Source organism: Hirundo rustica, chromosome 7 (genome assembly GCF_015227805.2).
Source record: "Hirundo rustica isolate bHirRus1 chromosome 7, bHirRus1.pri.v3, whole genome shotgun sequence".
In the NCBI taxonomy this organism is placed as follows: domain Eukaryota; kingdom Metazoa; phylum Chordata; class Aves; order Passeriformes; family Hirundinidae; genus Hirundo; species Hirundo rustica.
In genome coordinates this window covers 12,142,896-12,162,675 of record NC_053456.1, presented here as the reverse complement: position 1 = coordinate 12,162,675, position 19,780 = coordinate 12,142,896, and the positions used below count along the sequence as shown (strand labels likewise).

Genomic DNA, 19,780 nt, shown 5'->3' with positions numbered 1-19,780 from the left:
ATTTTGGCTGCAATCACAGTTATCCCGCTGGAGCTGCTGACTAGAAAGAAAAGCCATTTCAAGACTGGCTGTCCCACACACCTCTTTCTTCCCTTTCTTTTTTAATCATGGAGTGTTTAGGTAGTACAAAGAAGTCAGCTTGACTGAGTAGTGTTGTTAACTCCTGTGATATCCTGAACCCCAAATAATCTAAAGTTAGAGAAATTCTTTGGCATCATTATTTGCAAAATGACTGTACAGATCATCATTTATGGAGTGTGGTAAAATTAATTTGTAAATCTCAGAAGCAGCGTAATGAACATATCCAGTGCTGCTTAGTGCCTAGGATGTTTGATTTGAAGCCAGGAATGCCCACAAACACTTTATAGCAAGAGTTAACACTTAAAAAGTACTCAAGTTTAAATTGGTGTCTCTGCATAACCAGCACAGTAATCTTTGGAGCTGGAGTCAGCTCTGTAGGCAAATTCCTGGCAGCTCTAACAACATTTCTAAGGCTTGGAGGAGCATAAATTGAACCTGAGGAGGTGTCACAACCTGCCACCTGGCCTATAAATCTCAGACCAGGGTGCAGTAGTAACTATTTACTTCTACAAGAAACTCTTCTCACTCCAGACTTTTTTCTTTAAAAACTTATATAGATCCTTGACTGTGGACATCAAAGTTATGACTAACAGTAACCAATTATGCTAAATCAGTGTAGCCAGATGTGGTAATTAGTGCATCATCAGTGGCTGACGTGTACCAGTTTCTTCAGTGATTAAAATGTAATGAATTAAAAGTAAATTAAATGTTTCATTTCAGACTTCCTAGAGTGTTTATTCTTGTTTCTCCACTTGCGTCATTCATAATTTGGGGTTGACTCTTAAAAAGGAAAGAAAAAAGGGTAAGGGAGGCAGGGGATGAAGTGGGGGGGGGGTACAAAATCCTGGGAAAGCAACATTACTTTCTAAAATGGAAAGCTTAAATTAAAAATACATATGAATATTTTTTTTTTCTTTCACAAAACTTTTCTTTGAGAACCTTTGTGCTAAGATCTTTTCCAAGGCTGGTACTATTACTTTGTTGGCAGTAAATTTGCTTTAAAATGAACTCTTTCTCTCAAAGAGGTGCCCTCTGGTCTGCCAGTTCATTTGTGCACAGTCACGTTGTCTACCTAAGCACTGTGAAATGGTTTTATTAAAAAAAGAAATAGAATGAATCATTTAGCAAACAGGTTAGTTCACAGCCAGAGAAAGGGCTGTCTTGGCACGAATGAATGCCATACTTTTTAAAATCCATGGCCACACAAATACTTTACAGTGGCATAAGTTGTTGCTGCCACAGGAAGAAAAGATGTTGCTTTCATTATTGCGTTTGTCCTTGTTTTCTCATACCCCTTGGCAGAAGAAACAGTTTTTTAGCAGCCAGGCAGCAAGCTAAGTCAAGAAAATGCTGTGGCTGAAAATAATCGGTATAATTTTGTTATGTAGTTTCCAGCTGGAGCGATTCTCCAATCTGGTTCCCCATGTGCCTCCCCAAATGTGGTGAAGAAGCATTTAGAGGTGATAGATACCAGGCTTAAGTTTGCTCAAAATGTTGTTGAGCATGTATCCTATTCACTGTATGTATCCTTACAGTGCATTTTTTACTGAGAAGAGTATTCTGGATTTACAATCATTGATATAGTTGAACCTGGGATTGCTGAATTTCTCCTTAATTAAGAAAAAGTGAAAAGGAAAGGCAAAAACAAGAAGCAGCCAGAAGGGACGTTGCCATGTAAGCCAAACACATTTCAGAGTCATTAAGTAGCAAAGAGTGATATTTTAATAATATTGCCAATTTGACAGAAGGGTCAGGTTGTAAATGGTGCAGTTGGGATTTAACGTATTAGACACAGAGCCAGGACTTGAGCAGTAACTCTGCTTTTTGTCCACTGATCTTATCTTTGGTGTCTGTCAAGCCACTTAATCTTTCTGCTTTTTTGTGTCTTCTGTTTTTAATTAGAAAAATGCCTGACTTGAACTTTTCACCAAAGCTGAAGTCACACACAGTACATAGACTGGATTCTTTGCAAGAATCGACTGCTTTTTTAGCTGTATCAATGACTGAGGAATGTCAGTGTCATGTATACTATTTACTTGGTATGTTCCAAATGGGAGGCATGAACTTAATGCAAGTTATCAGTGTTCTTTTGGGGCAGATCAAAAGGTGTCAGGTTGTTGGGTTTTTTTCCCACAGCTTCATCTCATATTTAAAGATGTGTATTGATCTGGTAGTTTTCCTCATCTCTTACCATTCTTTTGAAGCTTTATGTTTCTTCAGATGTGTTCAGCCATTTTTACAGACTTATGTGCTTAGTGAAACACTAAGAAGCTTGCTACTTTGTTTATCTTTAAGAAGTTTTTATAAACTACATGTTTATAAATGCTGCTGTTGATGCTGCTCATTACACATTCTGCTTTTCTGTTAGCTTGAATTCAGGGTAACAAAAGTTAGGACAAAAGTTACCTTATGCTTTTTCTTCCAATTGTTTAAGATCTATGGGTGGAATGTTTGCTGAGTAGTATGAGTGGTTAGAGGACAAGAACTCTGTTTTGCTGACATCCCTTATCTTACTTTTCATCCTGTTCCCATGCAAAACTAAACTACATCTTCCCCCACTGCACCTCTGGAATTCCCAGAGCTCAAAAGCCGTGAACAGCCCTGGTTTATTACCTGAAGATTCCATCAGCTCAGTCATACCATTCTTGTCTGTCAAGGGAAGCCCTCAACAGCTGGAATACTGGCTCTCCTGGTGCTCGTGGTTTGTGAGGAAAGACAGGTTGGTTGGGGGGAACTTGAAAGCTGTTTTTATCTGGGGTCACCAGCAACTATGAAATAGTTGGGAACAAAAATGTTGGTCAAGAATTTGAAATAAAGTGCTGTTTTGAGAAACAGAGATCTTCAGAGAATTTAAAAGTCAAACAATTTTAAAATTGAATATTTGTTTCATAAGTTCTGAGCTATCCACAGTATTAACTGGGAGAGGGAAAAGATAATGTAGATGGGGGAGAAATGATAACATAAATAATGTAAATACATGCACTTGGGATGTGCATCGTTTTTTATAATTTCTGGATTGCTTTCTGTGGGATAGCAAGGTCAGCCTTACCAGAGAGACAGATAGTAAGCGTAGGGTCTTATGGAAGCAGAACTCTACTTCGTGGAAGCCAGCGGTGTTTCAGGAAAAAACCTGACCCTGCCTAACCCACAATTTACATAATCTTCTCATGGATAATGGAGTGTTAATTGTATTCCAGTTTCTGTACGTGCAAAGTTTTAGGTAAAAACTTCCTGGTGGTTTAGGATGAAAGACAGAAATTATGAGAATGGATGCTCTCTGAGTAGTTTTTTATCTTGGAATATCCCTTACTTACGCATGCATGAAATTTGATATGGAGGTTGCAAAATGACATGGTTTTGTCCTTATTATAATGAAGTATTAAAACAAGGTCAGGCTGTGTGTAATAGTGGGGTTGAACTAAGCTTAGACTTCTGGAGTAAAAAACGGGATTAAAAAGGCTGTATCTGTAGTGATATTTTAAACAAAATTAAGAAATCTGTCTGGAATGCAGAAATCATTAATGACTGCCAATGAGTTTGTTTAGGGAGAGATGATTTGTGTTGATCCAACTGCAAGATCAGAGATGCGTTGTGATAGTTGATGTTACTCAGTAATCCACTCTGGTGTATCAAAAAACTTGTAGAATATTTATGGCCACTTGCTGAATATTTATGGATTCAAATATGAAATACATAATGCTGTTCCTGGCATGGGTGCTGATTAACAAGAAAATCTAATACTGCTAAAAATGTCAAAAAATCAGTCATCAAATAAAATGAGTGCTCTTAGTTTTCAAGGCTGACCTCTAAAGTTTCAAAATAAAGCTCAGCTGACAAAAGTAGTAATAGCATAAACATTTGAGCATGCCCCTTTATGCGTGTGCTAAGGCTCTAAAGTTTAGTATTAAAACTCTTTTTCCCATGTGATCTTCTATCTGAAAATATTGACGTGCTTTTGAGTGTTCGCTTAAACTTCTAAAAGAGCTTTAGGGGACTGGAACTGGACAAAATCAGTCGTGAGCTGTGTGTTCCAAAGCAGAAGTGCTGTCAGTGTGGTGTGAGAGGCCCGGCCATAGTGCAGGGTTAGCCAGCGCTTCCTGGGGAGCCAGACTGGAATTGTGGGGAGATGGAGCGGGGGATGCGGAGCTGCTGTGCCCGTGTGAGCAGCACAGACTGCCTGCCCCCCAGCATTTCAGTCTTGGTGCAGTGCTCCATGCCCTGGCACTGGTGGAAAGGAGGGAGGAAGGGAGCAGCTGGCAGCAGTCTGTGCTGCTTGCAGAGTAAATTGGCCTGCAGTGTGCTGCCAGAGTGTTTCTGGGGCTGGTGCTGCAGGCTGGTTTAGTTGCCTGAGAGTTTAGCATTCGTAACTCACAGCGAATTTTATTTGAAGTCCTGATTTCCTGCTGAACTGCCTCTGCAGAAGTGCTCAAAGGCTTTCGAATCTCTGGTGCTCTTAATCAGAGTGCTCATGAGAAACCTGCAGGTGGAACACCAAATAAAACTGAAATGTTTGACAATGTAATGGGGAAAGGAATTTAATCTGTAAACCTTAATGCTGAACAAGCAATTTGGATATACTCTGTATCAGAAAGAATTAAAAAAACTGGTTAAATCAAATTGGTAGTTGGAAGATAAAAACTTCCAGGAAATTGAAACAGACTTCCACAAAACAAACTGACATACTGACAGCTATGAATATTTTGGGTCTTTGTCTTCTTATGTAATAGGGTCAATAAGCCTGGGCACAGTGCATTAAAATCTACATAGCACTCTAATGAATATACAGTTAGGATGGATATTAAAATAATTTCTTTGTTATGAAGATTTTTGGGAAATGCCTTCTTTCTCCTGAGAATAAAAGAACAAAATATTTAATCCCAAATGCTTACTTTCCTGTATTTGTGAGACACTGAGTAAATAGAATAATTGATAAGCTGTGTCTTTGGAGGTAGAAATTCTCCCCAGCCTTCCAGCCTGCGGGTTTTATATTCATAAGTGTGTATGGCAGTGTTGTCAAAAAGTGAGGATAAACCAGAGAGAGAAGCAGAACTAGTGTTTTCTGCTAGTGGCGTCTTTAGATGAATGAGGAAAATTGACTGTAGAGTTTGGAAAAGTTATTGGTAGGGGAGTGATGCTTGGAACTTGAGGAGAGGAGCAGCTCCATTTGTAGGTCAGTACTTAAAGCCATAAGAAGATCAGGGTGATACAAATAATGTATACTTCTAACACTGCCTTTGTAAAGATAAGGGGGTTTAACCCTCCAATTCTCTAGCAAACGTTAATGGTGTTAACTATTGACACTGTTTGCATGATATTGAGATGAAATCTTCTTCCTTTAGAGCTCACTGTTGGAGCTTTCTCATGGCTTAGTTATTTGAAACCTGTGGTTTCAAAGAAGAGGATTTACTTCATTAAAAAAATGGACAGGCTCATCTGTTGGTTCCGTGCTGCTGTGGTCTGCAAATATGCATAGGTGACATCCTAGCAACTGGGTAGCTGTAAATCCTGAATAGGGATCCATTCCTTCTGTGTGTGTGTGTGTGTGTAAATGGTGTATTTCTAAGGAAGCTCGTGTGCATATGAATGGTAACCCTCCTGAGGAGTTGACAAAAACCAGGAAGGGATGTTTTTGCCACTTGGTAGCTATTGTAAGACAACAGCTACTGTTAATTATTGTTAATAAAAATATGAACATGATCATTTGAAATCTGAACAAAAAGTACAGCTGCAAAGGCACAAGGAACAGTAAGTCCCATGAAGGTAATGCTTATTCATCTATTTTTTTCAGAGTTCATCTCTTGTATAGGGCCCTCCATTTCTTCACAAAGAAAGAAATAAACAGGAGAGATTATTTTCTGATAAGTATTTTAAGTAGTAAATTTATTAGGTGTGTATTTTGGTCTTTGGTTTTTGGGGTTTTTTTTCAATTTTTGGGAAAAAAAAAGAACTACTTTGCTGTGATTAAAACCTTCAAGTGATCCATTCAGCTGGTGCTCCCCCAGCCTGAGCTCTTCTCCAGTTACTGTGAGCTTGTGCTGCTCCTCCAGTGCTGGTCTTTACTGGCTGCTCTGGTACCAAAGGTGGCTTGGACATCAGGCGGGTTTGGAGCACCTGGTGACTTACCCCATGGATGCGTGTCCATGAGATAGCCGATACTCCGAGACCGTGAGAAGGGGGTCTAAATGCTGCCTTTCAGGTTTTAGGCTATGACTGAAATGCCTGAGCCGAGGAGAATGTCTCGGGATCACCTTACCCTGGCAGTGGAGGGACAAACCAGCGCGCCGAGGTGAACACCCAGCCTTGTTGCTGAGCTGCCGGGGCTAAGCCCGGCCTGTGTAACACCACAGCCAGCAAGTGCAGTTATTGAGAGCAGCGGGAGATGTCATTAGCTGGGAGCATCCCTTTCCTTGGGGGGAGGGGGGCCCGTGATTCATGCCGGAGTGATCAGAAGGTGATTTTATCCAGTGTGGTAAAACCAGGAGAGGTCCTGCCCTATATATATGGTATATTTTATTTGCGTTTTTCTCTTGTTGATTCTCCTGCTGTGAGATGTTTGCTGTTTCTTCCTAGAGAGAATAGCAAACTCTGTAAATCAAGTAGTCGGGTTTTACTGAACTACAAACCCATGAGAAGTTTAATTTGTGCCCTGAAGGGAGGACCAGCACTAACCGTGTGAGTGGAGTTGTTAATAGTTCATCATTAAACAGTTTGAAAATACTTGTCCTTTGAGTGTAACCTGAGCTCTGCTGTAAGGGAAAGAAAGCGGGGAGGGAGCTTGGGACAGCAGCAGGATGAAAATGTCACTTTCACAGAATATTCTGAGTTGGAAGGAACCCAAGCGTATCATTGAGTCTAGCTCTTAATGGCCCATACCGGGATTGAACCCACAACCTTGATGTTATTAGCACCAATGTTGCCATTAGAAAATTAGGGGAAATTTTTCACAAGAACATATAATAAAAGTGTGTCTTTGCTCTTTAAAAACTCTTGAGAGCACAGTTTTATGGAATACAAAGAAGTTCATTTTGATTCATAAAAGTTGACTGGTTACAATCCATTAATATTTTTGGTTGCTGTTTGTTTAAGAGGAAGGACTTTCGTAAGTAAAGCACATGTGACACTTTTGCTGACTTGCACCAAATACAGCTGCTAGTGATTTAAGTCATATGCAAAGCAGTACATAATTAATTCCATGTTGACAGCCCTGGTGATTTAAGTTAGAAAACAACCAGAAGTCCTGCAGATCTTTCCATAGCTGCTCCACTGCTTCTTTAGGGACTTTATCCCACATTAGTCATTCTGGGTCCAATTAATCTTCGAGTTCTCTGCTGAGATTTTTTGAAATGGCGAACGCACTGTGAAACTAATTTGACACTGCAGAAATTGAAGTTTTGCTCGTGGGTAATATGTGTAGTATTCCAGGCTGGAGTCAAAGTGCTTCTGTCACCGGCAGGGAATTTGGCTGAGATAACTGGTTTAATTGCTCTTTTTAAAGATGACCTACAAAGGAATTGAGAGGGATCTCAAATGTTCTGCTCAGTAAGGGGAGATTTTCCACTGGTTTTAGACAAGCTCCTGAAAGTTTCATGCAACATAGAGCGTTTTTCTAGATTTGCTGTTGCATGTGCTGAATTGATTTCACTTGTATTATTATATTAATGTTTAAGTAGAAGATATCCTGTGTTGAGAAAAAAATATCAACAGTCCAATGCCTTGGTCTTTCAAGACTGAGGCTACAGACTCAATTAATGGAAGAAAAGTATGGGTTTGTATGTATAGATGGTTAGCCTTAAGGTTTCTATTTGAGCTGGTGTTTAATAAATCTGTTATTGCCTGAGAAGTATTTTTTTCCTGAGACCAACAGAAAACACTTTGAATGAATTTGATGAGGTTGACATTTAGTATTTGCATTATACAACGTTTTGTAGATGCTCTGTGTTTCTGAAGTTGCTTGCTGGCCCTGATGCCTTCCATTCCTGATATTCTCCCCAGTGCCTGGAAGGAAATAACTGAGAATTTGCTTAGACAGACTCAGTTTATAAACTTTTTTGTTTTTTTTTTTTTTTTCTTTGAGCTGTGATATGTTGTGTTTGATTTAGCTGATATATCAAGTAAACCAATGATGGTGATTGCACAGTTGAATATAAAATACTTGATCAGGGTCGAGGAAGGTGGCAAAAATTATGGCATGCAACTTTACTTACTTAGATATTACTTACTGATTAAACCAGATTATTTCTGAGAACAAAAATTTGTCTGGCCCAGAATTTTGAGAGCTGTACTAAATCTGCTAATTACTTGCTTACTAAATATATGCTTAGAAAGTTACCCCATTTCTTTGTTGTGAATTTATAAATATTGAGGTAAAAGATTGCAAGATGGTGGCTTTAGAGAAATAGAGAAATCCTTAAACTACTGGCAGAGTAAGCAGAAATAATGTCTGCATTTCTTTGCATTTAATTTTTTTAACAATATGACCTTTACTCTGATGTAATAAGTTATTAATATATTAATAATTCTTATTTAATTACATATAAGCATCTTAGGTATAATAACTCTTAAGCTATTATTTCCATTTATTGTTATAAAGGTGCTTTTAGCATGAAAAATATATGTTATGTAGAAACTTCTCAGCGCTATTTATGTGCCTTCTCTTTAAAAACAACTGTTTAATTTTTTAGCTCATCGCTGTAGAAGTGATGTTTCCTTGGGGCCAGAGCTGTTTTTTTCATCAATTGTGTATGAGCATATGAGCTGGCTTTTTGCACCTAGAAGTTAGTTTTATGAACTTGGTTTTGTAAATGTGATATCTAAGTGCTATTTATTCAAGTTGCTTGCCCCAGACTGTTTCCTAGTAGTTGTTAAAAGCACTTGCTAATGGAATGCTATCTCCTATCTCCTAATTCAGTAGGCTTTGCTATCTGCTTCTAAACTGGCCTAGATACCAAACAGTAGTAAATTCATAAGCAATTTGCTGTACTTGGCTCCTAAAGTTTTCCAGTACATTGGTTATTGCAATTGTGCTGGCTGTGTTTCCATTTCTATTGAATGTCAATGAGTAAGGAAAGCCTAAAAAGAAAGATGATAAAATGACATTTTAGCGCTCTGTTGGGCAAGTCAGTGTTGACATTTTCCAAAAAAGGAGGTTATGGAAGTTCTTTATGGATATTCTATATGTTTCTTGTGGGGTGTACATTAGAGAAAAACAACCATCAGAAATATGAGGGGAAGGGAAAGAAAGGTGTCCACCTTATATTTTCAGAAACTAAATTTTTGGAATTAGAATATAATGTGTGGAGAGAAAAAGGTAGATGCTATAATAAATCTCCCTGCTGTGTACTAAATCCTGTTATCTTTTCAGAAAAAAGCCAAAGGCCAGCTCCTGTTTGAACAAATCATGTATCATCTGGACCTTATAGAAAGCGACTACTTTGGATTAAGGTTCATGGATTCAGCACAAGTGGCAGTGAGTAGTTACGCTCTTTTTAAGCAAGAGTCTAAAAGTTAAATCCTAATATTGACAAAAATGCTGACAAGAAAGCTGCCTTTTGTGAATTAAATTTTGTGCTGAAGCTCTGTGGTGTGTGATTTTTCTGTGTCCCCAAGTGTAATTCCACCTGCAGCACTCTAACATATGACCATGCTGTTATCTCTCCCTTTCTTGTTTTCACATGTTCCTGTCACACCTCCTGTTGTCACTAGGTTGGCTGGTCCAGTCGGACCCCAGAGCCTGGTGTGTCATTTAGAAACTCGGTGCTGATGATACAGAAAGGAAGGAGCAAAACTAGAATGTGTGCTTGGCCCTTTTGTTGTGTGCTATACAGAGAGGAGAAGATTTTCCTTTGCAAATGCCATCAGCTTTCTTGTCAGCAAAAGTCACTTTGTTAATGTCTGCTTGAAGAGGGGTATGCCTTTGATTCCTTCAAATTAGTTGTGGCTCAGACCTGCAACTGTAATTTTTTAGGAGGATACGGGTGTGTTTGTATGTATCCGTTTGAGTTCTTCCAAGTCCAAGTTTGTTGGTGTTTTACGGTGTGTTTCTAAAAATGTAACAGATCTTCAAATCAGAAGCAACCACAGTTCTTTCACTTGTGGGCTTTGTTTTGCATCCCTGGAACTTAAACTTGAATTCACTTAGCCCAACATCCCCGGGTAGAATGAGATCTGCATTTTCCTGCTGCATTTGTCAATGTTATTTGTTAGATGTGTAACCTAATTGGTTTTGTGTTTCAAGGCCACTTCAGAATTATTTCATGCTTAGGATGGCAGAGGGGAAGCACAGACAGTTGAGTTAAATATCTAAATTGTTCATGGTCAGCATATAAAAATGGAGGCCATGACTTATATTCCTTTACTTCTGTGAAGGCCTGTGTCCAGAACAGTTTGAAGGTGATGTCTTAATTGTTGCAACTTTGTACATAGTAAAAAAAAAAAAAAAATTACAAACTTGAATCTTTGAAAGAAGCTGACAGCTTTGGACACAGTGCTCCACCCCAAAGCTCTTATAACCTGATGGCTTCTTTCCAAAATTATTGTGCTTGAATTTTATGCTTAGCGTGTAATTGTAGAGAACGTGTTCCTCAGAGAAAATCGTTGGTGTTCAGCATCTGAAGCAAACTTCATGGCCAGTGAGATTAGCTGCTGATGGTCTGTAGTTCCTGGTAGTGAAAGTGGTCTCAAAGCCCTTGCAGAGCAGACATATTTAACACTAAGGAGAAAAAGACCATTACACTAACAAATGGATGGCATTACCAACATGCCATTACCATGCATACCAACAGAAATGAGAAAACAGCCTATTGCATACCATTTTATATTTCTCAAGATCATGTTAGCTGTCCTCAGCATGTGCATTCCAGGATGATGAGTATTGATAGTGAGGGACTCCTTTGCATTTATCTTTTTGCTTTGGAAAAACAATGGTCTCTATGGTTAAGGTATCCTAACTCAGTTTCTGCCATGTGGCTTCTGATGTATTTTGCTGTCTCTAGGATCTCATAAGAATTCAGAGGGTTAGTTTTAACTGGTAGAATTACCTATATTATAATTTTTTCTCTTTCTGATCTGCTAGGAAATCCATTTCATCTTGAAATGTGTTAGGAGTTAATCTTTTCTGCCACAGCAGTGGCTCATGCCTGCTTTTGTCTAGCAGATTATTACTGCCAGTCCAGAGAATATTTGATACTGCACAATCTACCAGGTACAGGGGATTTCAAACTTGGTTTGCTTAATTTTCTTAACTGTGTATGACTGAAAAGCAGCAGAGTAGAGATAACAATCTGTTTAAACTGGACCTTAATGATGGACTATGTATAATGAAGCAGAAAAGATTGCATTTTGCCAGAAGAGCAGAATGCAACAGCCAGAGATAATTAATTGCTTTAAGAAATGAAGAACTGTTGCGATAGCAGCCATTCCTGCAAAAGGAACTGGCAAGTTCTAGCAGAAACCCAATCTGCAGCTGGAAAACAAAGAACAGACGCTAATCAAGTGACTTGTCCAAGATAATTCAGGAGACCTGCTAGATAAATCGTGTAAGAATCCAGTCCCTTACTGCACACAGAATTGTCCGCTGGCTATGAAGGAGATAATCTTTCTGCTACCCAGTTTAAATCTAAGATTATTGCCATATTTGCTAGTTACTTTTACTGATACAAACTAGCAACACATAGTTATACAAAAGTTTTAGAAATCCCACACTTGTTTTAACTACAAGTAAGTTTTCAGCAGGTTATTGTGAAGGACTGAAGGATTGCTTTTTTTCATTCTTTTCTGCTGCTGAAGTAATCACTAGTTGGGTGTTAAAGATTTCCTGGTGAGTGGGGGAAACCCAGATAACAAACTCTTGCTGGCATTTTGTATTTTAGTATTCAACTAATAGCTTTTTTAAAGACATTCTTGAAACAATTAGTGAAGTAAAAGAATTGTTGTTTTCATGAGATTTCTGTGTTCACTCTAGTCTGCTGTTCAGGAAGAGACCAGTTTTAGCCTCAAAATCTTATTTAACAACGCTCATTTGCCCAAACTTCTTGAAATGTTGCTGGGTGGCCATGGGTCAGGATTTGAGGGGGTTTTGTATGTGTTTTGTTTTTAATTTCTGCAGCAGCAAACTATTTTAGTAAGGACTTCCAGTACTCTGCACAGTCTGTTGTTTGTATTGTCTTGTGTTTAGCAAAGTTTATCTCTGATTTTCAGCAACAGACTGTGCTGTGCAAACCCTCATCGAAAGTAAACTTCTTTTCCAGGTCCACTTGAATTCCATTTTAATCACTTGGAATAAATCTTGAGTTTCTTGACGTCTGTGTCTGTCCATTCATGTGTAGGCTTTGGGGCTGGGGTTTTTTTGTTTGTTTCATTCCCACCCCCACTTAAAAGCAGTTCTGTTTCCCTTCTCCCTTGCACACCTCACCACAGAGCAGAGCTCCTGTGGGCAGCAGCGGTCAGAGCCCAGCAGAGTGGAACGCTACCCGTGCCTGTCATGGGCCTGCCTCCCTGTTGCCTTCCATGGAATGTGGAGGAGATGAGAGAAAACAGGAGGGAGATGAAACAGGGGGGCACAGCCAGCCCTGGAGCCTAGAAGGGGCTCTCCTTGCCATTCCTGTATCTAAATCACCTGCAAACCTCCACCTGGGTAGTTTCTATATTTTTTTTGGTGGAGGAAGGAGTAAGTAAACTCTCTCTTACAGCAAGTGAGTTTATGGAATAGGAAAGAAAGATTATATTATTTCTTTGGAGAAAAAAAAAAAAATGGTCAACTCCCATTTCACTGGTAGTGTAAGCAAAATTTATGTAAATATTTGCTTCATTCCTTCTTAAGCTTCCTGCTTTATTTTTAAAATGTATTAGATACATTTCATATAGCTCTCTGTAGCTGCTTAGTTTGAATAGGCAATGAGAGCATTCTCAGCTGTGTGCACAGCAGCAGCAGATGGTTAAACATTCTCATCTGCAGCTAATACAGCAATCAGTCCCAGCCCGGCTGTGTTACAGGCTGACTTCAGCTCTCCGCAGAAGGCAGGGCTGTTCTGGAGGCAGGAATGTGCACTTGGCAGTGCAACCTGAAAATACTGGTTCTTTTTCATACCCGTGTTGCTTTTCTGTCCTCCTTGGGGCTCACTGGGAACTTCATGTCACACAGTTTAACAAAAGGAGTGTTGCTAAGTATATAGTTCATCTGTGTTAGTTGCAAGGTGACATTTGGGACTGATCTGATGATGTGTTGTTCCCTGGGCACGGTGAACCGTGCATGACATGGTGTGTCAGGTAGTTGGCTCTGGCTGTTGAGTCAATGCAATTATGTTGGTCACGGTGCTGTGTTTCCTGTTTAGGTGTCACCTCCTTTGGAGGAGGGAGCTGTTGGCCATACACAGCACTAGGAAGGAGATCTGTCCTGCTAGATGTGTGTTGGATTTCCAGCTTTAGCTTCTGGTGTAAACTCTTCAGCAGAGCGATTAAGTGCAATTATTTTGGGGAGCACAGTGTATAGGTGTAGGTGTTTCAATCTGCCAAGTGTAGCTTTTCTCACATGCTGCTGTACACAGTGTAAGTCAAGCCATTATTTTGGCTTCTTGTCCAGTATATAGCTTATAATTAGCATTAGTAGGTGGGGCAGTAACTTGTCCTCCCATGTGACAGTTGCTAAAATGTCACCTGTGAATAGATTTTTGGGAATTAGAGCTGACTCTGAGGTTGGGACACAGCTCTGCTGTTACTGCACTTGAGTCATCTAAAGAAAATGCCTGAAAGCCAACAATATTTTATTTTGTCTCCCCCCTTCCTGCCCCAAGTAAACATCACACACAGCTGAGTTCCAGAGTCTTTAGCTATGATTTATGCTTCTCTGGCGCATTGTCACTGACTGACCTACTAATCTGTGAATTAAGTGTTTGTCTGGACAGAATGAAAATCTAGTAAAGTGGTTTGTTAGTATTTTTTTTTTTTTCTTTTAAGTAGTCAGTGCTGAAGATTTGGTTTAAATAAGGTGCTACAGGATGTTTCTGTTGTTCAAAACTGACATTTTGTAAATTTGGAGCAAAAAGATCTTCAGTGAGCACAGAAAGAGCTATGCATTGTGAAAGTTTTGAATTAGATTGTTTTAACAAACTACTTGTTATTCACTAACAATTCCTTTTTTGTTCTTCCTGGGAGATTTCTTTATTGATTCAGTGAAATTAATTTATTTTTCAGCATTGGCTGGACAACACAAAAAGCATTAAAAAGCAAGTTAAAAGTAAGTGTTCTTTCCATTTTCTCTTGGGACATTGTATTTAACGTACAGGAAGCACAGCCAGTTGAAATGGGTGGTGGAGGGCAGTGTCCTGTGAGGGCAGCAAGTGACAAAAGCCCTGCGTGCTGCTACTGATTATTTAATGGCATCTTCCTCTCTGTAGCTCTCATTAATTTATTCTAATGTTCTTAATTAAACATGTTATGCGCTCATTAATTATAGCTGAAGTGGAGTCAAGGCAGCTGAAGATGTTCTAGTGGTATAGAGAATTATCCTGGCTATAGGAAAACTTGTCTTGGAGCCTCGTGCATGGGGCAGTCCTGCATGTTTGAATCTGTGTCAGTCCACCACGTCCTCACCTGCTGTGCAAGGGTTCAGTGCAGCCTGGTCGTTGCAGTGATGTGTGCTTGGTTAAGATGTTGTTTAGCAGCTTCCTTGCTCTGCACTGTGGGAAGTCTTCAGGGATTTGTGGTGTTGTTTTAATACAAGAGCAGTTTTGGAAGCAGTCAGAGGGAGAAAATTCCTCCTGTCAAATACAAGAATCAGCAGAGCGATGCACATTTTTAAAGAACTTAATCCACCCTTTTGCTGAATTAACTCGTTGGTTTCCAGAAGAGATGATTCTTCCATAGAAGAGTCTCTTAAATTCTCTTAAAGCATGTCTGAACTTCTGAGGAATAGAAGTTTTCAGCAGTGAGTATTTCCCAGAGCCCTGGGAAGGTATTGCAGAGACCAACAAGAGTGTCTGAAGGTTTAGTCAACTGTGGAGCCAAGATGCACAGCTTTCTTGGTGATGAATAGAGCCCTTAAATATAGGGATTAATCTAGATTCAAGTGCTCTTGGCAGGAAGAATCAAGTTAATGTGATATGACCATTGGGTTGACTTGTAACACATAAAACTATTTTGTGTGCATATTTAAGTGTCCTTTCACCCTGATGTTCTTCACGGACTTCCCTGGCATAAAGGAATTCCTGCCTTAAGACCTCGAATAGAACATAGCCAACCAATTTCAGTCAAGTTTTGTGATGTGATTCTGTGTAATAAATAAATAGCCTGTCTCATCCAGTAACTGTTACTGCTGTCTTGAATGAATTCTGCTTTGCAGTTGGTCCCCCATATTGTCTGCATTTTCGTGTCAAGTTTTACTCATCAGAGCCCAACAATCTACGTGAAGAGCTAACGAGGTAAGAGGGATTCTGTGTGTGGGAGGGGGACCCAAATGAGGCCAGGGAAATGTTTTCTGTGGTATTTATTTAAATAATTCCGATGTTTTGCAGAATTCTCTAGAACTGCTTGCTTACTTGGCTTTTTGTAAATGTAGTTTTCTTTTTGTAACGGGGCTATTTTCTGTGTGGAAATAAATGTGCTATGACACAGAGAGATCTAAATATTTATAAATTACTTAATGCACCATTTTTCATTAGGCAATTTTGGCAACTGATCTGAGTAGCTTATAGTCGATGGGCAGAGGTTTTCACTGAAGAGAACAGACATCATTCCTCTGTCTTTATTTTTCTTAAGCTGTTAGTTTCAACTGCATGCAGTCATCCTGTGTTCAGGCAGAAAAGCATTGAATTGCAAGTTAGAGGTTCTCTTTGGAAAAAGTTCAGTTAGCATTTCGTAGCATGTACGGTCTTCAAAAAGCTTATGGGAAGGGAAAGTAATATTTTACTGCCATGTTGAGCTGAGTTGACACTACTGTAGGTGTAGGTTTGTAGTATCAGGTGAGCAGTGGTTCCTCTTGATTAAAGCATTTCACAAATCCATTCACAAAGCTGCATTTCCGATTCAGCTGAGACAACTAGGGGTGCATTGAAAAAGAACACAACCTACCATCTGTCAGGAGTATAAATCTGTTGTAAAAGGCAACATTTCCTTGTGTTCTTACCGCTGCTGCTGATCCCTTTTGGAGTGTAAACAAAGTTAATGTTTTCATGATAGCTGTAGACATTTCATACCTCAGCCATTTGTAAGGGTGTGAAGTGCATTTGTTTGTAGTTCAGATTTATGTCTGTGTGGATCTTCAATCTGCACTTTAGCCAAATCCCTTGGAGTGCTACCAGGAAGATTATAGTAGCATTACCCCTTCCAGCCATATGTACCCTATGCAGCTTCATATTTACATGTGGTAAAATAATGTGGTAACTGCTGCTTTTTAATGCTTTCCTGCTGATCTGGGAAGAATGTTTTACCTCCCCATTCATGTTCCTGAATAAACATTTAACTGCCTTTAAAACCTGCAACTGTATACAAAATTCAGACCTATATCTGTATCTACCACTGTGCAACGTTTTCATCCATTTTGACTTGAGTTCTGCCAGTCAGACCTTGCCGTGCAGGTTTTAGCAGGGCAGACCTGAAACCTGAGGGCTTTTAAACAGTCTGCCTGCTAAGCTAATCTAATCCAATCCCCCAGAACAGGAGAGCAGCATGTTGTCCTTCTGTCTTGAGACAGTGTGACACCTTGAAAGTAGCAGAAGCAGTGGGAAGCGGAGCTTTGCTGTGGGTTACAGTTCTCAGTGTCAGGGGCTTTCCCAGGGTTCCACCTTCAGACAGCAGGACACCCAGCTGGAGCTACCTTTCAGCTTCCACAGGTGCAGCTTGCTCATGTTCTCAGCCAGTGGTCATGTAACACAGCGTGGAAGTGCTTGAATTGCTTGGTAGGGTTATGTAGCTGATAAGCACAGACTGGTCACACCCGCTGCACACTGGAGGCCTGTGTTTATTTTCATATCTGGGGTCAGTACTAACCAAATTTATTCCCCATGCAGAGGCTAGTGTTCAAAAGGTCTTGGATAATAAATGGTTTGGCAAAGTATTTGCGGGCTTCTGTGGAGTCTGTAGGAAAAACACCTGCACCTGTTTTGTGTCTGTGTATGAAAGTGAGGAGACACAAGCACACATTGAAGCAGAAGTTGTGTGTAAGGCATCTGTGCTAGAATTCAGACTGGATACCGTGGTGGGTGCCAGTGTTTTGTACTTGATGAGACCTCTTCTCTTGCTAAGGAAAGCTGTGTACCGTAATGGAGCAAGGGGGCTGCTCTTCGGGGGTATTGGATCAGAAGAATTGTTATTGCATATCAAAGGGATTTATATTCAATATTTGCCCCATTTCTAAGCAAAAAGAGTAGAGAATATGCAAGGCAGTGAAGGAAGGCTGGCTCTGAAGAGTAAACAAGTTGAAAAGGCTACGAGCTGCTGTCTATTTTTAGTCACTTTGCAGGTGAGTCACAGTCCAGGTTAGATTTTAACTAAGCAATCCATAGTAGAAACTTTTTTTTTTTTGCAAGACGTAAAAATAACCATTCTTTTATGAGATTGGTATGTGTATGCATAATGAAGGAAATGCGAGAGTTGCAAGTTGTTCTTTGCTCAAGTAGAATCAGAAGAGAATAAAAAATATATTTGCTTGGGTATCCTGTTTATTTTTCCTGCAAGACTGTAGTTCAGCTTTTAACAACTTGTACTTTTGGGTTTGCTTCGCTTGAAATGCCTGAAAAACACACAGACCTGACTGATAAAACCTTGAAGGGTCACAGTGCAGTTTCTTTCATCTTGAAAACCTATGCTAAGAGTAGAAAACATTTTTATTTGTCAGGTTCTAATTTACTCCTGTTGACACATTAGCACTGTTACTCAATGACTTATTTCTTATTTAATCCTACAGGTATTTATTTGTTCTGCAGCTGAAACTGGATATTCTTAGTGGAAAGTAAGCAGCCTTTTAAACTATTGCAGTGTGTTTAGCACAGAATTTATTACATTTATATTTGGATAATTAATAAGTTTTGCTTATTAATGTAATTTTTTTTTTCTCTAAAATTCTACTTTTCTATGCATGACTATCAGGAGAGGAATGCTAAAATAATGTAGTGCTTATCTCCTGCTAATTTTCTGAAAATCTACCAATACTTTTTCATTTTCTTTTCTTTCTTTCCAGACATTTGCAGGTTCTTACTGTCAGTTGCATAAGTTGTCTGCTAATGGTGTCAGTTCAGGTTTTAACAGTGCATTTCTCTTCTGGCAGATTGGAATGTCCTTTTGACACCGCCGTCCAGTTGGCAGCTTATAACATGCAAGGTGAGTAGGTGGAAGAAGGGAAGGGTGAAGTTGCACAAACAGTTTTGTGTAGACTCTCATTAACTGTTCCAAAAAGCCTGTCCTTGTTATGTCCATAAAATAGACTGCCCAGACTTAGTGATCCAGTGTGAAATGCAGATCTTTTTGATTGTACTTGTGCTGAGAGTATGTACAGAAAATTACTCAAGAAACAGAACAAGGAGGTTCTGAACATAAGCAGCTTTGCCCTAAAGTTGTCTTCTCAGGCACTTTTGTGCAAATCTGTCCACTTTCCAGAGAAAATACGAGGTCTGCAGTCTTCCTGAATTACTTTGATTTAGTAACACAGCTCACTTCTTTTTCATCTTATAGTTTCTGTCAGGTGTTGTCTTCGTTGTCCAAATCAGGTACAAAATTGGTTTTGTTTGCATTGTGTTTAAAATACCCGCTTTTGACTTCATCTTATTTTTAGGAGCATCTTAATGCTCCATGTCTCATGCTTGTACTTGAGCATTCCTGGTTGAACCGCCCTTGTTGTTATTTCAGTTCCTTCTTCAGCCACAAGATGTGACACACCCATTTTTTTCAGCTGTATAGCACTGTGCTTGAGTCATCTCAGATTTTATTCATCGGTTGTCTTTAACTTTTGATTCCAGATGAGAATGTTGTTTGGATGAGGGTGTGATGTTAACAAATGGGAAGTTTCCCATGGTTTCAAGTAGAGGAGCTCACAAAAGAAAGAGGGGAGGCCTGAAGTTTTAAAAATGCCTGCTAGAGTAGGCTTTTGGGTCCTTACTGGAGGATATAGATATATGGATATATGGCCTTATTCAACCCAATTGATGTGCCATTTGTGTCTGAGCCACGCAAATTCTCCACACATTCATCTTAGGAATCTGTTGTACTTATTCTACATGAGGTAGGACTAAGTCACTGAAATTTGTTCTCTTACAGGTATTTTTCAAAACACTTCTTTTCATGCAGGAAGTGCTAATAGCCCTAAATCATTTGTAGGTATAAGAGTTGGGATTAAAATGTGAAGACACCTGCCTTTTTAACCTGCTCTTTTGTGTGGAAGGAAAACAGTTAGAATACATTCCGCAGTTAAAAATATTAGCATTGTTAGAGCCTTAAGATACAGGTGCAGTAAATAAGATTTTGGAAGAACAAAGTGATCTAATTAGGCCATATATCCACTCTTTTTGTGAAGGTCTTTTCTTTCCTTTCTCCACAGTGAGGCCTCTAGCAGGGCTTTAATCTTACTGTCTGACAGCTGTGTACTTTTATTTAAATCAGCTGGAACCTAAGCTGGCTTTGACAGCATTCCTTTCAACAGAGGCAGGCATTTTAGTGGGAGTAAATTATTATAGAACTACAGACTTCCTCAGTCAGCATTTAAAAAAAAGAGAAA

At 39.4% G+C, this 19,780-nt stretch overlaps 1 protein-coding gene across 5 annotated transcripts in view; it reads left to right on the top strand.

The window, feature by feature from the left end:
- EPB41L5 (erythrocyte membrane protein band 4.1 like 5) overlaps window positions 1–19,780 on the top strand; it is a 52,721-nt gene that overhangs the window by 2,100 nt on the left and 30,841 nt on the right. For all 5 annotated transcript variants that reach the window (XM_040069411.1, XM_058421305.1, XM_040069410.1 and 2 more), the window contains exons 3-7: window positions 9,443–9,547; window positions 14,269–14,311; window positions 15,416–15,494; window positions 17,978–18,022; window positions 18,338–18,390. In XM_040069411.1, the coding sequence (XP_039925345.1) occupies window positions 9,443–9,547; window positions 14,269–14,311; window positions 15,416–15,494; window positions 17,978–18,022; window positions 18,338–18,390 (325 nt within the window). The remainder of the gene's footprint in view (window positions 1–9,442; window positions 9,548–14,268; window positions 14,312–15,415; window positions 15,495–17,977; window positions 18,023–18,337; window positions 18,391–19,780) is intronic.